The sequence below is a fragment of the Pezoporus flaviventris genome, unplaced genomic scaffold (genome assembly GCF_033815535.1).
Source record: "Pezoporus flaviventris isolate CSIRO_AGI_PZ_B2104156 unplaced genomic scaffold, CSIRO_AGI_Pfla_v1 ptg000007l, whole genome shotgun sequence".
NCBI lineage: Eukaryota > Metazoa > Chordata > Aves > Psittaciformes > Psittacidae > Pezoporus > Pezoporus flaviventris.
Genome location: NW_026892555.1, coordinates 2,316,120 through 2,334,969, shown reverse-complemented (window position 1 = coordinate 2,334,969; position 18,850 = coordinate 2,316,120). Strand labels below are relative to the sequence as shown.

The window sequence follows — 18,850 nt, the reverse complement described above, 5'->3', positions numbered from 1 at the left end:
AAGCCCAGCCTGTCACTCAGAACCATGTAGTCACATTCTCACTCCCCCCCCCCCCCTTCCTCCTCCCCTTGCTCCCGGAGGGATGGGGAGGAGAATCGAAAGAATATAACTCCCACGGGTTGAAATGAGAACAGTCCAGTAACTAAGGTATAACACAAACCACTGCTGCTACCACCAATAAGAATAATGATAAGGGAAATAACATGGGAAGAGAATACAACTGCTCACCACCTGCTGCCTGATACCCAGCCCAACCGAGCACTGAACCACCCCTTCCGGGTAACTGCCCCCAGTTCTACATCCTGGGCATGACGTGCTGTGGTATGGAATACCTCTTTGGTCAGTTTGGGTCAGGTGTCCTGTCTCTGCTTCCTCCCGGCTTCCCCTCCTCCCTGGCAGAGCATGAGGCTCAGAAAGTCCCTGGTCAGAGTAAGCATGACTGAACAGCAACTAAAAACATCGGTGTTATCAGTGCTGGTCCCAGGCTGAAAGTCAAAACCACAGCACTGCACCAGCTACTAAGAAGGAGAAAAAATGACTGCTACTGCTGAACCCAGGACAGAGGGTGCTGAGGCGCTGGCACAGGGTGCCCAAAGAAGTGGTGAATGCTCCACTCCTGGCAGTGTTCAAAGCCAGGTCGGACAGAGCCCTGGGTGACATGGTCTAGTGTGAGATGTCCCTGCCCATGGCAGGGTGTTGGAACTGGATGATCTTAAGGTCCTTTCCAACCCAAACCATTCTGTGATTCTATCATTCTATTATCATAAATACTAACAGAATAATTTCATAGAATAGTTCTAATAATATAGAATAGAATAATTTCTCTAACTAACTGAATAGTGAACTTCAGATTTCTCATCGTGGCTGCACTTATGAAAGCTAAGGAAGCCTACCTTGAGTATCATGCAACTCAAACAACTTGAATTGGGTGGCTGGTGTTGTTTCTTTTGGTTCCTTCTTGATCCAGCACAGAACAAATTCTCTGATGACACGTTAAATGGAAATTCTGCCAAGTCATTACTAAACTTGGGTTTTTATTCAGTGTGCCAATCAGAGTATTTTGTAACTAGTTCCCTAGCTTGCTTTCTTCCCTTTATTTTCTCTGAATGGTCATGTAGAGCTGTTATACACTGAAGCCCAGCTGTTCTCTATCTCCCTGAAGTATGTAAGGCAGTTTTATATGATACAGTTTGTTGAGGTAGTTGAAACTTTAAATCCCCTGGTATTTTAAAATCCATTTGCATTGCAGTTCAGAATAGAAAAATATGTTCACTATGAACATGGAAATTCTGTTTCAGAAACCTCCAAAATATAAACGTGAAATTTGCTGTATGCCATTTGCTGTCAACCTAGATTAAGAATAGTTTGTAATCACCAGAAAGCATACTTGTTCCAGTATAACTCAACACAGGTTCTTCCTGCAGTTGTACTGCTGAAGAGTTTTAGAAGCTTCATAATTAGTTTCACAACTGATGATGAAGAGTAGAGCATTATATTTTTCCTAGGGCTTTCATTAGCATCTCTAGGTTCACTTCCTTCAAGACCAGGATCTCTTAGCAGAAGATTAACTTCAGTTTTCCAATGGAGTTTTACTGTAAGAACATTTCAGTTCTTTCTCCACTTAAGCGATTTATATTAAAATGTGTCTAGATTTAGTCAGCTGTTGATAAGATTTGTGATTTTTAGTAGATAGGAATATTTAACTATATATAGAAGAAATTGCATTGTAGCATAGATTATCACGATGAATCACATTTCAAACCAGACTAATGCAGAATAAAACCAGAGTAATGCAATTAGAACCACTGTAGTTGCTCTAGATTTAAATCATCAGGACAGATAGCTATCTGCACTCATAAGCAGTGTCTCATGTAAAAGAAGGACAAAAATGTATGTATAATATATATATATGCAGTAAGAACATCCATATTCAACCAATCTAAAGGTCCGTCTCACTGATATCCTATTAACTTTAGTGCTTGCAAAACACCTAAGTAAGCATGCAAGTGCAAGAATACATTTACAGCCATTTCTCCTAGCAATAATATAGGGCTCATCCAAACCCAGTGAGATGGTATGTGACATCCTTCAATAGATTTCCTTTTTCTTCCATGGATTTGTACAGTTTCTTCTTGTACCCAGATTTTGGTATCCCATACATCATGCTAGAAGGAGCCCCAAAGATTAAGTACATCTTATGTGAAGAGTCATCTTTCTGCGATTGTTTAGAAGCAACCCCTGCTAGTTTCAGTTGAGAGCACAAAGAAGACACACAGTACATTCTAATGGGCAATGACTCCATCCTCAAGGGGAAGGATGGCATGGTCAAGTAGCACTGAAATCTTGTAAAACAAAACAACAGATAAACTCTATCAATCCTTTGTGCTTTTTCTAGGGTAGTTTCAGAGGATAGTGCAGGCTAAGAAATCTCTGCTTAAACTGCTGTAAAAGGTCCCAGTGAGCCTCAGGATAATGCAGTATCTACCAAGTACAGGAGTGATTTCACACATGCTTTATGAAAGTCTCTGTGGGACTTGAGAGGTCTCTAAACTAAAAATTGTCCCCATCCATGACTGTTTTCTGCCTCAGGGCTCCTACCGGGGGTCTGCAAGCCAAGTCCCATTGATACTCTTGGGCTCTAGCTTCACCTGTTGGAAACCCTGCCATAGCAGCAGGCACATAGACCTTTAATGCCACAACCCATCAGGTGGTAGAAATTTATAAATCTGATAATCTCTCTTCAAATAAGGCCTGGCCACCTTCTAAAGAAAGAGACACCCAGAAGTGCTTTCTATCAGACTGAGATGATCAGAAATAACTTGAGTCATTCTCCTAGGGTAATGAGGGGGAAGAAAAGGGAGAAGAAAACATACTATAGCTTAAACTACAGGGATGAAGTTGCTTTGATGTATCACCTGCCTTGGTTGCAGCCCAGTCTCCCTACTACAGACCAATACTCCTTTAAGGGTTGGATCCAGAGTAAAGATCATTAGAAACCTATTATTATTTTTGCCTATACTGCAATCTTCAGTTGTTTTGTCTTCCTGCTCCTTAGGAGAGCTTGGCTCCAGGGTATCTCTAGAACATCTCAGAAGGTAGGTGCACTTTGGAACATCTCAACATATCCGTTGGATTGTCCCCAGCCCTGCTTCAGTCTGGGGTCTTTAACATGCCTTCTGCATCTCTAATTCATATCAATTTCTGATTCATTAATTAGCATTGCTATGAGACCCATATAAAATCAAACATAGCACAAACAACAGTAAAAAGGGTAATAAGATGCTTTGTTTGAATATCAATATCACTTTGGCTTACTTTTAAGGACTCACTAAGGATGTTATTTCTAAGCCAAAATACCCTTTAAAAGAAATTATTTTCATAGGCCAGACCTGAATCTGCAACTTAAGATCAATTTTTCTTACCATGATCAGCTTCTTAAACTAGCTCCTAACCATCTTACAGTGTGATAAAAGACTTAGGTAAAGGCTTTTACCTGTGGAAACAGTAGCCAGATCAACCCTTGACTGAGACTGCGATGATTATGACGATGAACAGCAGAACAGCCAACGCAACAGAGAGAAGGCAGCACTTCATCTTCCTGGCTCGTAGCTAAGAGAAGAAAGACAAAATACACGGTCTTTTAATGGGAAGATGGTGAGTAAACCTATGAGGAAATGTTGCTATTTTTCCATTGGTAGGACTAGTTGAAAGAAATCAATACAACATGGAGATTTTGTCTATTTTCTGGACTGACTCATCCTTCTGGACAATCCAGTCTTCCTTTTCATGAAAATCCCCCTTAAATACAATCACCCTCCCTGTACTACTTTCTTCTTGCTTAAATCTTTGTGTCACACTAGATTTCCAGACTCTGCTTGGAGGGATGGACTTGACTATTCAGTCTGGGCTCAGTCTGGGGGTGTTAAATCTGCTTTCTGGCTGCCAGGAGAAGACTGTCTCCTGTGAGATAAAGAGGTCTCTCTTCACCCTGCTATGCAACAAAATCTAGCCAAGCGATAAGGCAGGCTGTTTACAGTGAAGGCAAATGTATCTCCAGCACTGACCACCCTGATTTCCTTCAAATTAAGATATGGTAAAAGAGAATCCACAGGGTTTTAATTTTGATGTTTGTTTCTACTTAAACTCATCAGCCTTCCCAGTGACCTCCATAAACACTATGTTGTTTGTTCCCATTTAAAATCTTGTGCAGATAGTTCAATTTCTCTTCCTCCTTTTTGGGTGGATTAGAAGAAGGGTTTTCCCATGATCCCACAGTGCCAATAATCCTCTTATCCAGCACACACATGAAAAGTAACTTCAAAGAAACAGTTAACTCAGGATTTCTTCTTGAGACCAGATCAACTAGTCCTGCAGCCAGCAGACTTGATAACACCATCTTGACATGATAAACCAATTGCTCGTGTCCAGAGTTATTTGCCTTGCTTAAAACTGAAGCAGTACTCTCACAGGAGAAAAGTATGTAACTGTTGTTACGTACTTTTCCTTCCTCTCTTCCTCCAACTGCTGTAATCAGGTCTCCCAGTCTGCTTCAGATCTTTGGTTAACCAGTTTACATCACTCTGCACCACACTGCATTTCCCATAGAGACATAGTTCCCCAGCTGTTTTGTTCCACAGATATTTTGGCCTATGTTTTATGTTCTACAGATGTTCTGGCCTCATACACTGTAAGTGACAGGAGACTCATCTCCGTTGGTGCTCCTAAGTCCAGTGCTTCGTTCCCTCATAACCCTTCCAAGGCCCATCCGTGTAGAGCTGGAGAAGTGTTTCCAGCAGGGAACTGTGATGCACAACCACCAACCAAAGTGGTGTATTTTTATCAAAATGTGGATTTCCAGATTATTATTTTTAAACAAATTAAAATGCTGTGTTGTCCTGCCTCCATAGCAGATAAGCAGTGATTCATCTTGGCTCTCTGTTTACTTTTAAATTCACAGAATCATAGAATCACAGAATGGTTTGGTTTGGAAAGGACCTTAAGATCATCCAGTTCCAATCCCCCTGCCATGGGCAGGGACACCTCACACTAAACCACGTCACCCAAGGCTCTGTCCAACCTGGCCTTGAACACAAACAGGGATGGAGCATTCACAGCTTCCCTGGGCAACCCATTCCAGTGCCTCAGCACCCTCACAGTAAAGAACTTCTTCCTTATATCCAATCTAAACTTCCCCTCTTTAAGTTTTAACCGGTTACCCCTTGTCCTATCACTACAGTCCCTAATGAAGAGTCCCTCTCCAGCATCCTTGTAGCCCCTTTCAGACACTGGAAGCTGCTCTGAGGTCTCCACGCAGCCTTCTCTTCTCCAGGCTGAACAGACCCAACTTTCTCAGCCTGTCTCCATACAGTAGGTGCTCCAGTCCCTGATCATCCTCGTGGAATCCTCTGGACTTGTTCCAACAGTTCCATGTCCTTTTTATGTTGAGGACACCAGAACTGCACACAAAACTCGCACAAAAATGTTTTCATTTGCTTTGGAAAAAAATGGGTGCTTTAAATAAATCATTCCATGTGCATGTGTTAAGAAGGATCTTTTTGTCAAGTGTGATAGAAAGGAGTGTACAGAGGGACACTGTTCTCCACCTCCCCAAAGCCCTCCTTGGGGGCACCCATGCGCCCACACTTTTCAATCAGTCTGCTGTGTCTCCTGGGGACAATACAAGTGTCCAAGAGCTATGTCTGTTTAACAGATTATTTCACCTCCAAAGTGACGTTTCTTCATAGTGGCTCTGCACTTGTAGCTTTCATGTCTAGCGGGGTAACTACAGTGCATTCTGAAAGCTGAGCGCATGAGATGACAGACCTGCTACAGCATCCTCTTTGATTTTAACCTTGATTAATTCCAGGTCAAACCAGGAAACCTGTGTTCCCAACTGCACCTAGATGGCCTTGTCCACCTCTAAAATGCCAGAGCCTTTGTCTGATCAGCAGAGGATGCTAATGGGTCATTTAGCTTCCAGCAGCATTCTCAGTTCTTCCTAGTGAGAGTTTCAAAGGCTGCAGTTACCATTCCACATGGCTTCTTCATCAGTCCCTTTGCAGAGAGACTCCATTGTTTTGCTCCTTCTAGCACTGCAAAGCCCTATTCACTCTTTTTTGCACTTTATGTAGTCTCTTCCCCTGCCCTTTTTTTCTTGTTTTTAACCAACATTAAGCTAGCATAAAACTCAACCATAAGCAGACTAATACGAGGGTAGGCGAGATGCAGACAAGCTTGCATTCTGGTATCTGGTTCACGTTTTATGACCTTGCCCTGGCTGGTAAGTCAGGATAATGATTCCTGCTCCGTTTCCAACATCTCTTAGTGGATTTACTACTACTGTCCTGCACAGCCATATAGTCTGTTGCAATAGTCTCCCATTAAGTCCTAGTTCTTTCTTTACTTTATATTTCAATAAGGAAAGTGTTCAGTTCTTTGAGTCCTTTTAGTCTCCACCCATAAATCTGTACATGCTGGAGGAACAGTAAAAACAGCAGTAGAGCCCTGCCTGATCCCACAAGCTTTCCTACACACACTGAGGAAGAGTGGCTGTATACCTCAGCTTCTTTTTGTCACTTAGGTGGAAAAATACTGATATATGAGCAAAAGGCAGCAGTTCTCCTCAAGGTACCAATGCACATGCTGCATCAGGAAGAGCTATGCAAGCATCCCTTTACATACAACTTGGTGCAAAGAGGCCCTTATAACCCATTCCCTTCCCTTATCAAAGGAGAAAGATGTTAGCACAGAGGATGTTGGACAGATCGTTCTGTTCATCAGATAGGATCTGCAGACTGTGGTTATTACATAAATATACACCAACAAACAGTATACAAAATAACATTACATAAAACAAACTCTGGCTATTATCCCTTGTTTAGGCTAACAGAATCCGATTGCCAAACTGAGATCATAAATGGTGTCTTAATGCCATCACTGTCAATCTTGAGGGAAGTGGGGAGACAAAATAAACATGCCCCTACATCTTTAGTAATACAAAGGCACCGACAAACAGCGGGAGCACATCAAATCAGAAACATGATCACTCAACAGCTAGGAAATACTAGAGTTTGTGTTCCATGTGTATGCACATATAGGCAGTATTTCGTTCCCCTCCCTCTCAAGCAGAATCTCTGCCTTATTCAATAAATGAGTTATTATTATGCTACATACACCATGAATGTGGGAGTCCACATTCACATGACACCATGCAAACCTTTCACTTACTATAAAAGTTCTAGTTTTTCCCCATGGGAGTTCCATGACAACAGAATTATACAATTAATACTTTCCATCTTTAATAGAAATGCAGAAATGGGTTTATGTCTGTTCTAAACCACAGAACGAGAGACACATGACAACAGCAGAAGTATAGCTGATCTCAAGAGAACTCCAATTCACCAATGTGATTCATGGTGCCATCACTTGAATCCAGGTTAATCTACACCTACATGGAAATGGTAAACCTGTAACGGGATCATTTCTCACTAGGGCAAGTTCCTTACTGCCCTAAAACAGGTATTACTAGGTTTCAGACACAAAATTACTAGTCTCAGAACAGCAGAGCCACAGCCACAAGAAATGTAAGGATCAAAAAAAACCCCAAACACAACAAAAAACCAAACCAGCTATAAAATGAATCATTTATTTTATGACATAATTCTTCCGGGAGCTTTGTGGTTTTACCATTTCCCACACTTCTGACTAATCCACAGACACTTTCAGTCGTCTTTTTCCAGCTCCTTCTCCCTTCAACTGCTGAAGATCTTCCTTTTACACTGTGCATTAATGTTACTCCCTGTTCTCCTTGACTTTCCTGGTCTCCAGCACAGGAAGCTCTGAGGCACTGTGACCTCCTCTCGGTTCCTCCAACCTACACCCATTGTTCTTTGCAGGAGTAAAATAATTTTGCTCAGCATCTCCCACTTGAATCATAGAAACACAGACTGGTTTGGGTTGGAAAGGACCTTAAGATCATCCAGTTCCAACCTCACTGCCATGGGCAGGGCCACCTCACTCTAGACCATGTGAAGACCACTTGTAGCATACTTAGATGCTTACCAAAAAAAAGACATACTTAGGACTATGGACTCTTCATTAGGATGTGTAGCGATAGGACAAGGGGCGATGGGTTCAAACTGAAACAGGGGAAGTTCAGGTTAGATATAAAGAAGTTCTTTACTGTAAGGGTGGTGAGGCACTGGAATGGGTTGCCCAAGGAAGTGGTAAATGCTCCATCCCTGGCAGTTTTCAAGGCCAGGCTGGACAGAGCCTTGGTTGACATGGTCTAGTGTGAGGTGTTGCTGCCCATGGGAGGGATTTGGAACTGGATGATCCTCAGGTCCTTTTCAACCCAAACCATTCTGTGATTCCATGATTCTTTGACTATTGGCACAAGAGAGGTATCAACATTTGATGCATACTCTTGGTACAAACTGAATTTTGAGGGTCTTGTCTCCAACCTCAAAGTAGTATCAATGAAAAAAAGAGGATATAAGGGGTTTTATTTTCCGACACTTGAAGGTTTTGCCAAACACTTCTAAAGGTCACAAACTGCTTTTTCCAGGTTTTTTTTTTTCCTACTAAGTTGCAAAGCTCTGTCCACATATAGGAAGCACAGGAATTTAACAAAACTTCCTTAAAAACATGTTCCTTCCGGGGAAACACATTTCCCAAATCTCCACTTTGGAAAACATTTCCTCCCTTCAGCTACCCCTTCAAATGAGTATCAAAATTGAGATATAGAAATCAATGGAACAACTAAAATTTCAGGCTGAATTTTGGGCAAGTTGAAAGCTACCAGGAAGCATTATCTTCTGCTAGAAAATGTATGAGAAATAATTATAAGCAGTGCTATCTGATTTCCTTTTAATTATATGAGCTTATTCTGAAGCTCAGGATGTTGTTGCACTGCTCTGGTTTGATAGCTATTTCCCAACCTGTTGTAAGCCCATTTCCCATAACACCTAGAATTTGTTGATTAAATTGGAGCTAATCTATTTTCATTGTATGTGTTTTCCCAAGATGAAAAGAATGCAGCTTGGGACAAAAACCCCTAATCCTGTAGTAAGACATAATGGCTTTTTGCAGTTATTTTTTGCTAGGCTCTCAGGGTTTTTAGTAAAACGTTAGAGGTACAGATATATCTTAATCCTGACAGAGGCTCTTTAAACACACATGTGAAATAGGAGTGAAAAGCAGGGAAGGAATGAGCAAGGCTACTTAAGGACACAGCTGAGATGCGGTTTATATTGACAGGCAAACTGGACGTGATTGAGCCTGGAAGAAAGCTTTCCCTCTTTGTTTCCTAAAAATAAGTGTGAGTTTTATTTTACAGCCTAGAAGATGTTTATTTCTTGGGGGTGACATGTGAAATATTGCAAGACATTTTCATTATGTCACAACAGATAGTTAAGTAATTACAAACTATTAAAACCCATTAAAGCCCCAGGCCCAGAAAAGCAAGTTTCATCTTGGAATCTCCTAAGCAAATACATTTACACGGAGGAAAGACACGTTTCCTTGCTGTGGATTTGAAAGCTAGTTGGGGCAAAGCATAAATAATAATAGCAGGGGCTTGAGGAAATTATTTTTCCTGTATTTATATAGCATAGGAAAAAACAATGTTAAGCATTTGATTTTTGTAATGAAAAGCAGCATTGTGCTTTCCTACCCCTGATGGATTAGTTACACTGCAAACTGCAAGGCAGGAGGTTAAGATTTCATAAGTGAGTCTATTAAGGAGACAGAAAGTCCTAGAAACAGGCATTTTAATTCAGGCAGGGATTTGTACTAGAACAGCTGCTCTATTCTGGGAATGTCATAGCATACAACGCTGCTTCAGAGTAGAGACATAGCCTGCAACTCCATGGTTTTGGCATTTTCTAGGTCTCCTGCTGGACAAAAGCATTGGGAAGCCTGGGATCATTAGCTAACTTAGTGTCATCAATACCCCACCTTCTTACTCCCCCTGTCTCCGTTCTTATCCTTTGGACTGGGATAAGGATGATGATAGCAGAGAAAGAGCATCACCTGAGATGGTTAACCCAAGACCATGTGTCTTTGCTCCTTCATCTTGCAATAACAAATAATATAAGCATTTGACATACCCTGGGCTTTTCAGTTAGGTTGTATGGGCAAGAACCTGCTTCCGAGGGGAGGAGGTCCATTTTTCAGTCACTGTTTCTTAGGTTAAAAAAGGCAGAAAGCTAACCTGTCGTCAGGACCCAAAGACTCATTAAGATGACCCATTTTTACCTACGTGAATGCTTACAGGTATTTTAAACACAGCTTTAAATGATGAACAAATCATGAAGCATTTTCCAACAGAGCCAGTGTTACAGGAACTTCTGGTAGTACAATTCCGTTCCTTGAGCAAAGAAACCATTGAAGATTTATCTTCTATGGAGATCTATTTCCTGCAAACCCATCCAGCAAATGAAACACCAAAATGATTGAATTTAGAAACCACACAATAACAGCCTCCAGTTATCAGGTCAGGTCCTTTTAAGGGCCTCTGCAGGGATATGAAAACCCACCATGATTAATTTTCAAGTACTGTTTCCTTCATTGTAAGATTAACAAATCTGTTTGACACAAAATGGTACATTTTATATGCAAATCTCTGTAGAGAGAGTTTTGTGACATTAAAGAGGTTCATGCAATTTTGCTCAGCCTGCCCTCAGAGGTCACTTGGAATTGCATGAAGGCATTTGTCTGTGCCCTTAATATGCATTTTGAAAGCTAATTTGAGGTCTGCTGGATTGAGAACCCAGGTCCCTAATTACGGTTGGACATGTCCATGCAAAGATGGCATTATGAATCTCACACTACTGTCATTCCAATATACACCAGCAGAAGCTCTGCTGAAGGCTGTGGAGTTCTCATGGGGGACAAAAGGAAATACTGGAATAACGCCGCAGGAAATCAGACCTTGTAGTTGTGTGTTTACCTCCAAGTATTGTGTATTAAGCATACAGCAGGGAAAAAATCACCTTACACTTGCACCAGCGTTTTCATCATTATGAGTTTTGGTTTATATTCCATTTACATTGATAAGGCGCTTCAGTCATACACAATTCTCTCTGATGAGAGCATAAACACACTTTGTTATTGCAGTGGAAGTGAGGAATATGACCTTTAACGTGCGTACAAATTAAAACGCACTGACCAAATTTGATGACCTTTATGGTAAAGCTTCCTTATAGAGTAACAATGAATTTGCCATCAAATATCACTGCTTCTGCAGACGCGCTAGAAAAGGCCAGTAATATCATTAAGCACTTTTAGTGTTTTTAAATGAGAACGAAGCAGACAAGCTGCATCTGAGTAAAACCCACAAGATATAAGAGCAACAGAAAAGGGCCATCCCTCACCACCAAGGAAATAGTACTTTGCTTATCACATTGTTTGTGTGCCTTTGCTTCCCCATCATTTGGACTGATTTCAAACTTTCCCTTATGATGCTCTATGTATTTGCCACATCCAACTAATTCTATGCAGCCATCCCATTCCCCATAAATCGTTTCCTCATTCCTTTCTTATTCATTTATCTTCTTTGCATGCACCCCAGCTGAAGCCAACTGCTACCAATCGGTATGATTCCTCAGAACACACTATTGTAAGACTATTTTCTGTTGCATAGCTATTTAGAAACTGATAACCATTCAGGATTACATAGAATCATAGAATGGTTTGTGTTGGAAAGGACCTTAGGATCACCTAGTTCCAATCCCCTGCCACAGCCAGGGATGCCTCAAACTGGACCATGTTGCCCAAGACTCCATCTAACCTGGCCTCGAACACCACCAGGGATGGAGCATTCACCACTTCTCTGGGCAACCTGTTCCAGTGCCTCAGCACCCTCACAGTAAAGAACTTCTTCCTTATATCCAACCTTAACTTCTCCTGTTTAAGTTTGAATCCATCACCCCTTGTCCTATCACTACAATCCCTGATGAAGAGTCCTTCTCCAGCATCCTTGCTGAAGACATTTTCTATGCCTGCAGTTGACCTCAAGTTATTTAATCTAAATGAAAATACTACAGCTATATTGAAGAATAAAACTATTGAAAAGTTGAAAGTATTCCATGCTGAAAAAGGTAATGCAAACCCTTTCTCTAGTGAGAAAGATGGAGAATGCGAGGAGGGAGAGGGAGAAAGGTGTTTGTCCCATCAGTGAGGGTGCTCATTTTAGTGTTTCTAGGAGATTTGGTTCAGCTTGGGAAAGAGATGACTTGTCTCAACCCCTGGTTCATGTACACTCAAGACCAGGTTGGACAGAGTCTTGGGTGACATGATCTAGTGTGAGGTGTCCCTGCCCACGGCAGGGGGTTGGAACTATGACTTTAAACTCCTTTCAAACCCAAACCATTCTATGACTAGTTCAAAATCCAAGCTGATTTTCACCATCTGCAACAGGATGAGGATAGAAGCACAATGTTTTCCGTGCTGGTTTGCCTAGAAGCTGACAGGGGCTGACGTTAAGCCTGTACGCATGGATTTAATTGCTGCATTTTCTAATTTCTGAATGCTTGAATTAGCAATCCTAATACTCCTTTAATATACTTGGGTTTTTAATGGCTGAGACATCATTTGTAATAACACATGATAATGGCTTACATTTCTATCATGTCTTTCAAGGCAGCAGACCTCCGACGTGATTTACAAATTCACTATAAAGAGGATTATTTTCTTTCCCCAGCGCTGGAATGAAGCCACCTACCTCTGGCAGCTGTTTAAATTCTACATAGCAAAGCTAGGCAGCAGCCTAAAGCAGGTAATGACTATTGTGTGTACCCAAAACACCACAGAGCCTACATGTTCTCAAAACAGAATTTGCCCAAGGTAGAAAAGCAAATGCCCTTATGCTTCTGCAGAAACCACCTTGAGACGTGTAACAGCCCCACACAGAGACTTAACTCCCCCAACAATTCAAACCCAGAAACACAGTTGCAAGGGAGCAGAGGGAGAATGATTCAACCACATTAAGGCAGCGCTGTGCTCAGAGAAAGGCTTCTTGCTGAGACCTGTTTATTAGTTAGGTTATATTATCTTATGAATAGGACTGCTTGGCTGGATTGGCAATCACAGGCTTTGAGTCACCCTCCTGCTGATCTCAACCCTCTGAGTCCAGTTCAAACACCTTTCAACCCAACTCCCTTATCTAGTCTTACGTGATCAGTTTTTCTGTGAGGGAGTTCTAGGAGCCAATGCAGAAAGCCTTAACTGTAGAACCAGCTGAGGAAAAATACTTGGGTTCCCTAAATTGTCTCGTTTTGCCAACAATGACTAGATCAAACTTTGCACAAGCTTCTAAGGACCACAGCCAAAGACAGTATATAGTCTGGCTCAATTCCATTAGTGTTAATGGAACTACTTCAGTGTACCCTTATGAGATTCTGATCCAAAGGAGTTAATACTTCCTACTTAGCACCACATGGATAGCTATATGCAACTTTTGTAGTTAAAAAAGGCTATTAAAAATAAAATGCTTGGTAAACAGGTGGAGCATCAGCCATGAAGGATCTTCAGACCATCCTCAAACACGTGCAAGTGTCAGATGAAGAAAACAAAGGCACTTCTGGCCTTGTAAAAAAATAATGTAATATTGTTCACATTGAGACTGAAAGAAAGGATTTTCTGTATTCAAAGCACAGTGTTCTTGAACTAAGACTTGCCTTCAACCCTCAGCAGCAATTAAGACAAATTGCCCTCAGGGTAAGTCTACAAGCACCAGGGAACAAACGGAAGGTACAGGCTGGTCTGATTCTATCACCAGAAAGCATCTGTACATATAAACAACAGTCGGCACATTCCTGATCCATGAAGAAGCTTTTCCCAACCTTATGAATTGTAAGTAAAACCAAGTTTTGGAAGGGGTTCCAGGAAGTAGTGTCCCATCAACATTCCAGAAAGTCAAGTGTTAGGAGCTGATGAATCTTCAAGTGAAAATGTCACAGAACCATAACGGGCAGTATTTTGTGCTGTGTTTTCATTAAGCAATTGATACGATTGGAAAAAAATCAACCCCAAAAGCAGAAAAGACTTGTGTTACTCCTAAAATCATAGAATAGTTAGGGTTAGAAAGGACCCTAAGATCTTAATTTCAAAGTCTGCCTGATCTTTACTGTGATCATTGATTTAATATAGGGCATTACTTATGAACTTTGCTCACCAGTATCTCTAGACCATAGAATCATAGAATAGTTAGGGTTGGAAAGGACCTTGATCATCTAGTTCCAACCCCCTGCCATGGGCAGGGACACCTCACACTAAACCATGCCAACCAAGCCTCTGTCCATCCTGGCCTTGAACACTCCCAGGGATGGAGCATTCACAACTTCCCTGGGCAACCCACTCCAGTGCCTCACCACCCTCACAGTAAAGAACTCCTTCCTTATATCCAATCTAAACTTCTTCTGTTTGAGTTTGAACCCACTACCCCTTGCCCTATCACTACAGTCCCTAATGAAGAGGTCCCCCCCTGCATCCTTATAGGCCCCCTTCAGATACTGGAAGGCTGCTGTGAGGTCTTTATGCAGCCTTCTCTTCTCCAGACCATCATTAACATCAGTCCTATTGCAGTAGTATCTCTACTACTCCTAAAACACTACCATCATTAGCAAGTCAAGCAGTGATTCACAGGCATAAACTATCGTGTGTTACATCACAGTGCTGTAAAGCAGAGCTGACTTCTAATGCACTGAACATTAAATGGATCTCTAAACATGGTAAATAGGGTTTTTCTGGTACTGAAGTCAAAACAGTGTAGAGAAAAAAAGCACATGTTCCAATAACAAGATTAACAAAATGTTCCTTAAAAAAGAAACCCCAAGAGGATGACCATGTTTTGTAACCAAGAATACTATTAAAGCTCCTGATTTTTCCTCCCAAGCATGCTATTTTTCACCAGTTTACAGGCATCCACCATGTCACCGCTGCTCCTTTGCAGACTACTCTGGAACAAAGTGCTAAGTAGCAGTGGGTAAATTAAACTGAGACCAGGCATGAAAATCTTACTTGTGAAAAGTAACAAATTGTGTGTTAGGAGCTCAAGGAATGCACACCTCCACACTTTGCCTAAGACAGCATAGATACACGGGCAGACTGAAAGCTATTTTACAGCTTCTTAACCCCATATAGAGCTATATGGGTCTTCACATACTTAACATATATCTCATAGAGACAAGCTGAATCTTTAACTGCCAAATCAGCAACATTAAAGGACAAAGGATATTTCCTTTTTATTACTTACTAGTGCCTGTCACAAGAATAATAGAATCACAGAAAGGGTTGGGTTGGAAAGGACCTGAAGATCATCCAGTTCCAACACCCTTGCCATGGACCTTGCCTCACACTAGACCATGCCACCCAAGGTTCTGTCCAACCTGGCCTCGAACACTGCCAGGGATGGAGCATTCACCACTTCTTTGGGCAAAGAAGAGGTGAATAAAGTCACATCTAATGTAATACTAGTGAAACTAAGAAGAAATAGCAGTGCCTCCATATCATTTGATAAATGGGACAGAGTTAAATCTGAGGCAGCATGATTTTCCGTAGAAGCCATGAAGAATTGGTTAGGCTATCAACATTTCTGATCGCAACGTTTGTTTAAACCCAAACAAGCTCTCCAAGGTCTGAATAGTATTATTACTCTCTGTGATTGTTTATTTTCACACTGGCCTATGAGCTTTCAGTTTTCTGGATTAAATGCACAAATGGCACAATGTAGCCCAAGTCGATGCCGCACTTCTGCCTCTATAAGAAAGCCCAAAGTAATGGAAAGGTTTGCATGAAACAGTATTCTGCTGAGGTTCTCTGCACAGTTTTGCAGATGGAGATTCAGGGAAAGTCAAACAAAGAGCAAAGTTCAGGACTCATAAGAACACCATTCAAATATAAAGACCATCAAAAAAGATACAAAATAGTAAGCAATGCAGAAACTTGTACAGATAGATATAGTGCCTTTGCCTCCTTTTCTCATTAAACTGTAATGTGATCTTTCATAGGTCATTTAACTTCTTTGTTGCTTAATTTCCTCTTTTACAAGATTAGGGAGAATAGAATCATGGAACAGTTTGGGTTGGGAAGGATTTTAAGATCATCCAGTTCCAACCCCCTGCCATGGGCAGGGACACCTCACACTAAACCATGGCACCCAAGACTCTGTCCAACCTGGCTTTGAACAATGCCAGGGATGGAGCATTTACCAGTTTTATGGGCAGCCTGTTCCAGCGCCTCACCATCCTCACAGTAAAGAACTTATTCCTTATATCTAACCTGAACTTCCCCTAAAGTTACTTCATTAAAGCAGATGTTACTTCATTGAAGAAAAAAAATACAGATGCCTGATGATGGATCTCATTATTTGCTAAGATCAACACTTAAGCACTTGGGTTTTTTTAAGTATCCATTTTGTATGTGGATGGGATTTTCTTTGGTTTTAAGTAAACCAGTTCAGCCATTTCTAAGATTAAATGCTTTACCATCTTCCTGGATGCTAGCACTTTAATTATGTAGTCACACAATAGAGTTGTGGGTATGTCATCAGAAGAATGACATGTAGTCCCTTCCTTCATCCCTAAAACCACAATATGGAGCGCTCTGCAACATTATTCTTACATACATTTCCTAAACTGTAGTTTACTCTGAGCTAAGCTAAAGTGAACAATGCCTGATATGAAAACTGACAATCATCACAGCTCTAAACATTTTACTGTTCATCAGTTCCTGGCAATAACGCAGTATTCAGAAGCCTGCTGCATTATTCACTGCCATCAAAACAGCGTTTCCTGCATCTATACCAAAATCCTTGTGTATATACAAATTGTAATGGATTCGGAATAAAAGGGATCATTATTACAAACAATGGATTATCAGCACTACTTCACAAATGGCTTTGGAGCCTGACCCTGCCGGTCAGAATCGTAACCCCCAGCTCTAGGCGCAGTCTAGGCAGCACTGCCAAGACAGGGATGTTTATGTGAAGTATGTAGTAATAATTTGACTGTGATAGACAACATAATAGAGCTCTGTGAATGTCACAAAGCACAGCGCCAACAGTCAAGCCTATTGAGCATATCCATTACTAGCAGCAATGAGAGGACGATCTGCAAAGGAAAGAATTAAATGAAATTATGAGTCTTTAAGGGCAAAAACAAAAATAGCTTTAATGCTCAAGTTTTATCTCATCACAAGGATGAAAGGGAGAAGAAAGCAATAAAATCTATTAAAGCCAAACTATCTTTGTATGTATATGTTTGATGTTTGTCACAGTGTCATAGCAGCCTTCCAGTATCTGAAGGGGGCCTATAGGGATGCTGCAGAGGAACTACTCATAAGGGACTGTAGTGACAGGACAAGGGGTAACGGGTTCAAACTTAAACAGGAGAGGTTTAGACTGGATATAAGGAAGAAGTTCTTTACTGTGAGGGTGCTAAGGCACTGGAATGGGTTGCCCAGGGAAGTGGTGAATGCTGCATCCCTGGCGGTGTTCAAGGCCAGGTTGGGCAGAGCCTTGGGTGACATGGTTTAGTGTGAGGTGTCCCTGCCCATGGCAGGGGGTTGGAACTGGATGATCTTAAGGTCCTTTCCAACCCAACCTATTCTATGATTCTATGACAATGTGCAGCCAGTTTGCAAGATTCATGTTAGAAAGCACATCTATCCCATGCATTTATGATGTGTAAGGGAAAAAACCCAAACACTTGTAAACATTTCCTCCAATGAAAAAGACAGCAGAGAGGTGGTAAAACCAGGGGCATTTAGCCAAAAGACAACATGTAATTGAACTATACCTAACCTAAACTGGCAATTAAGCTAAGTTCATAAAGCTTTTATGTAGTTCAGTTTGTTATGATACGGCTTTCTTAAAGATACACCGGGTAGTTCTCGAAGCTGCCGAGAAGGTGAGGATATAAATCAGTTTCCAGGATAAGGCTTATCCACAAATCCTCCTAAACTCACCTACAAATCCTCCCAAACTCCTAAAACCTGAACTGAACGACTGGTTTGAAGCTCTTAGAAAGTTTCTAAAGTAGAGCACTTCCACCTCAACTGAAACCCATGGAGGTTTTGCACTGGTGCTATTTGGAGAACAATTCAAAGATGTCTCCAGAGAGGTTCCGCTTGTGGAATCTTCTGAGGCGGACGCTGAAGAAACCAGATATATTTGAAGGCTCTGCTGAAGCGAAGGGAACCTCTGAACTTGTCAAGCTTGCCAGCCTTTTTATACATGCTGCTGATCAAAGGTTTTAGCCCTCCATTCCTTTTCTCCTGGCAGCTGTGACAAGAGCTTAAATAGTTGAGCTCTACATGGGCAAAAAACCATATAGATATCCATGTGGGTGTGTATATATTTCCCCCTTTCTGCTTGTCAAAGTCTCTGTACTTAACATATTAATATACTGAGTTTAACTTTTTAATGCTAGCTCCTTTAAGCCATTAGAGCTCCTTTCTTCATTATAATCCTCTTATTTGGTAATCAGTCCGAGTCTGCCTGTATATTCTAAGAACATTGCAAAGTTTGGGGTGGAGATCAAGGAAAGTTTTTCTCTTGCTCTACTTCACCAACTCCAACTTATTATTAGTCAGTAGTTCGGTGTGACACTTAGGTTACAGTCTTTTCATTGCACTTCTCTGTTTCTTGTGTTGCCCTTTATGAAGAGAAATGTTACTTTTCTTTTACATGCATCATGGCTATTGAAAGTTGATCAGCGGAGAGCTAGAGGAATTAAAGTAGATACGGCAAAGATTATAATAGATACTGTAATGTGCTTCAACTGGAAGAACCACCAACAGACCCTTCTCTTGAGTGAGTCACTCCTAAAATTGGTCATAATGCATTTCT

The 18,850-nt window shown here is 41.2% G+C and overlaps 1 protein-coding gene across 5 annotated transcripts in view; it reads right to left on the bottom strand.

Moving 5' to 3' along the window:
• Positions 1–18,850, bottom strand: part of TSNARE1 (t-SNARE domain containing 1) — a 491,630-nt gene that overhangs the window by 63,161 nt on the left and 409,619 nt on the right. For 3 of the 5 annotated variants that reach the window (XM_061447620.1, XM_061447626.1, XM_061447621.1), the window contains one exon: positions 3,494–3,609. The exons of 1 other annotated variant lie outside the window; for it this stretch is intronic. In XM_061447620.1, the coding sequence (XP_061303604.1) occupies positions 3,514–3,609 (96 nt within the window). In that variant the 3' untranslated portion in view covers positions 3,494–3,513. Of the gene's footprint in view, positions 1–3,492; positions 3,610–18,850 lie in introns of those variants that run through there. One more of the 5 variants, XM_061447622.1, reaches the window with a different exon arrangement.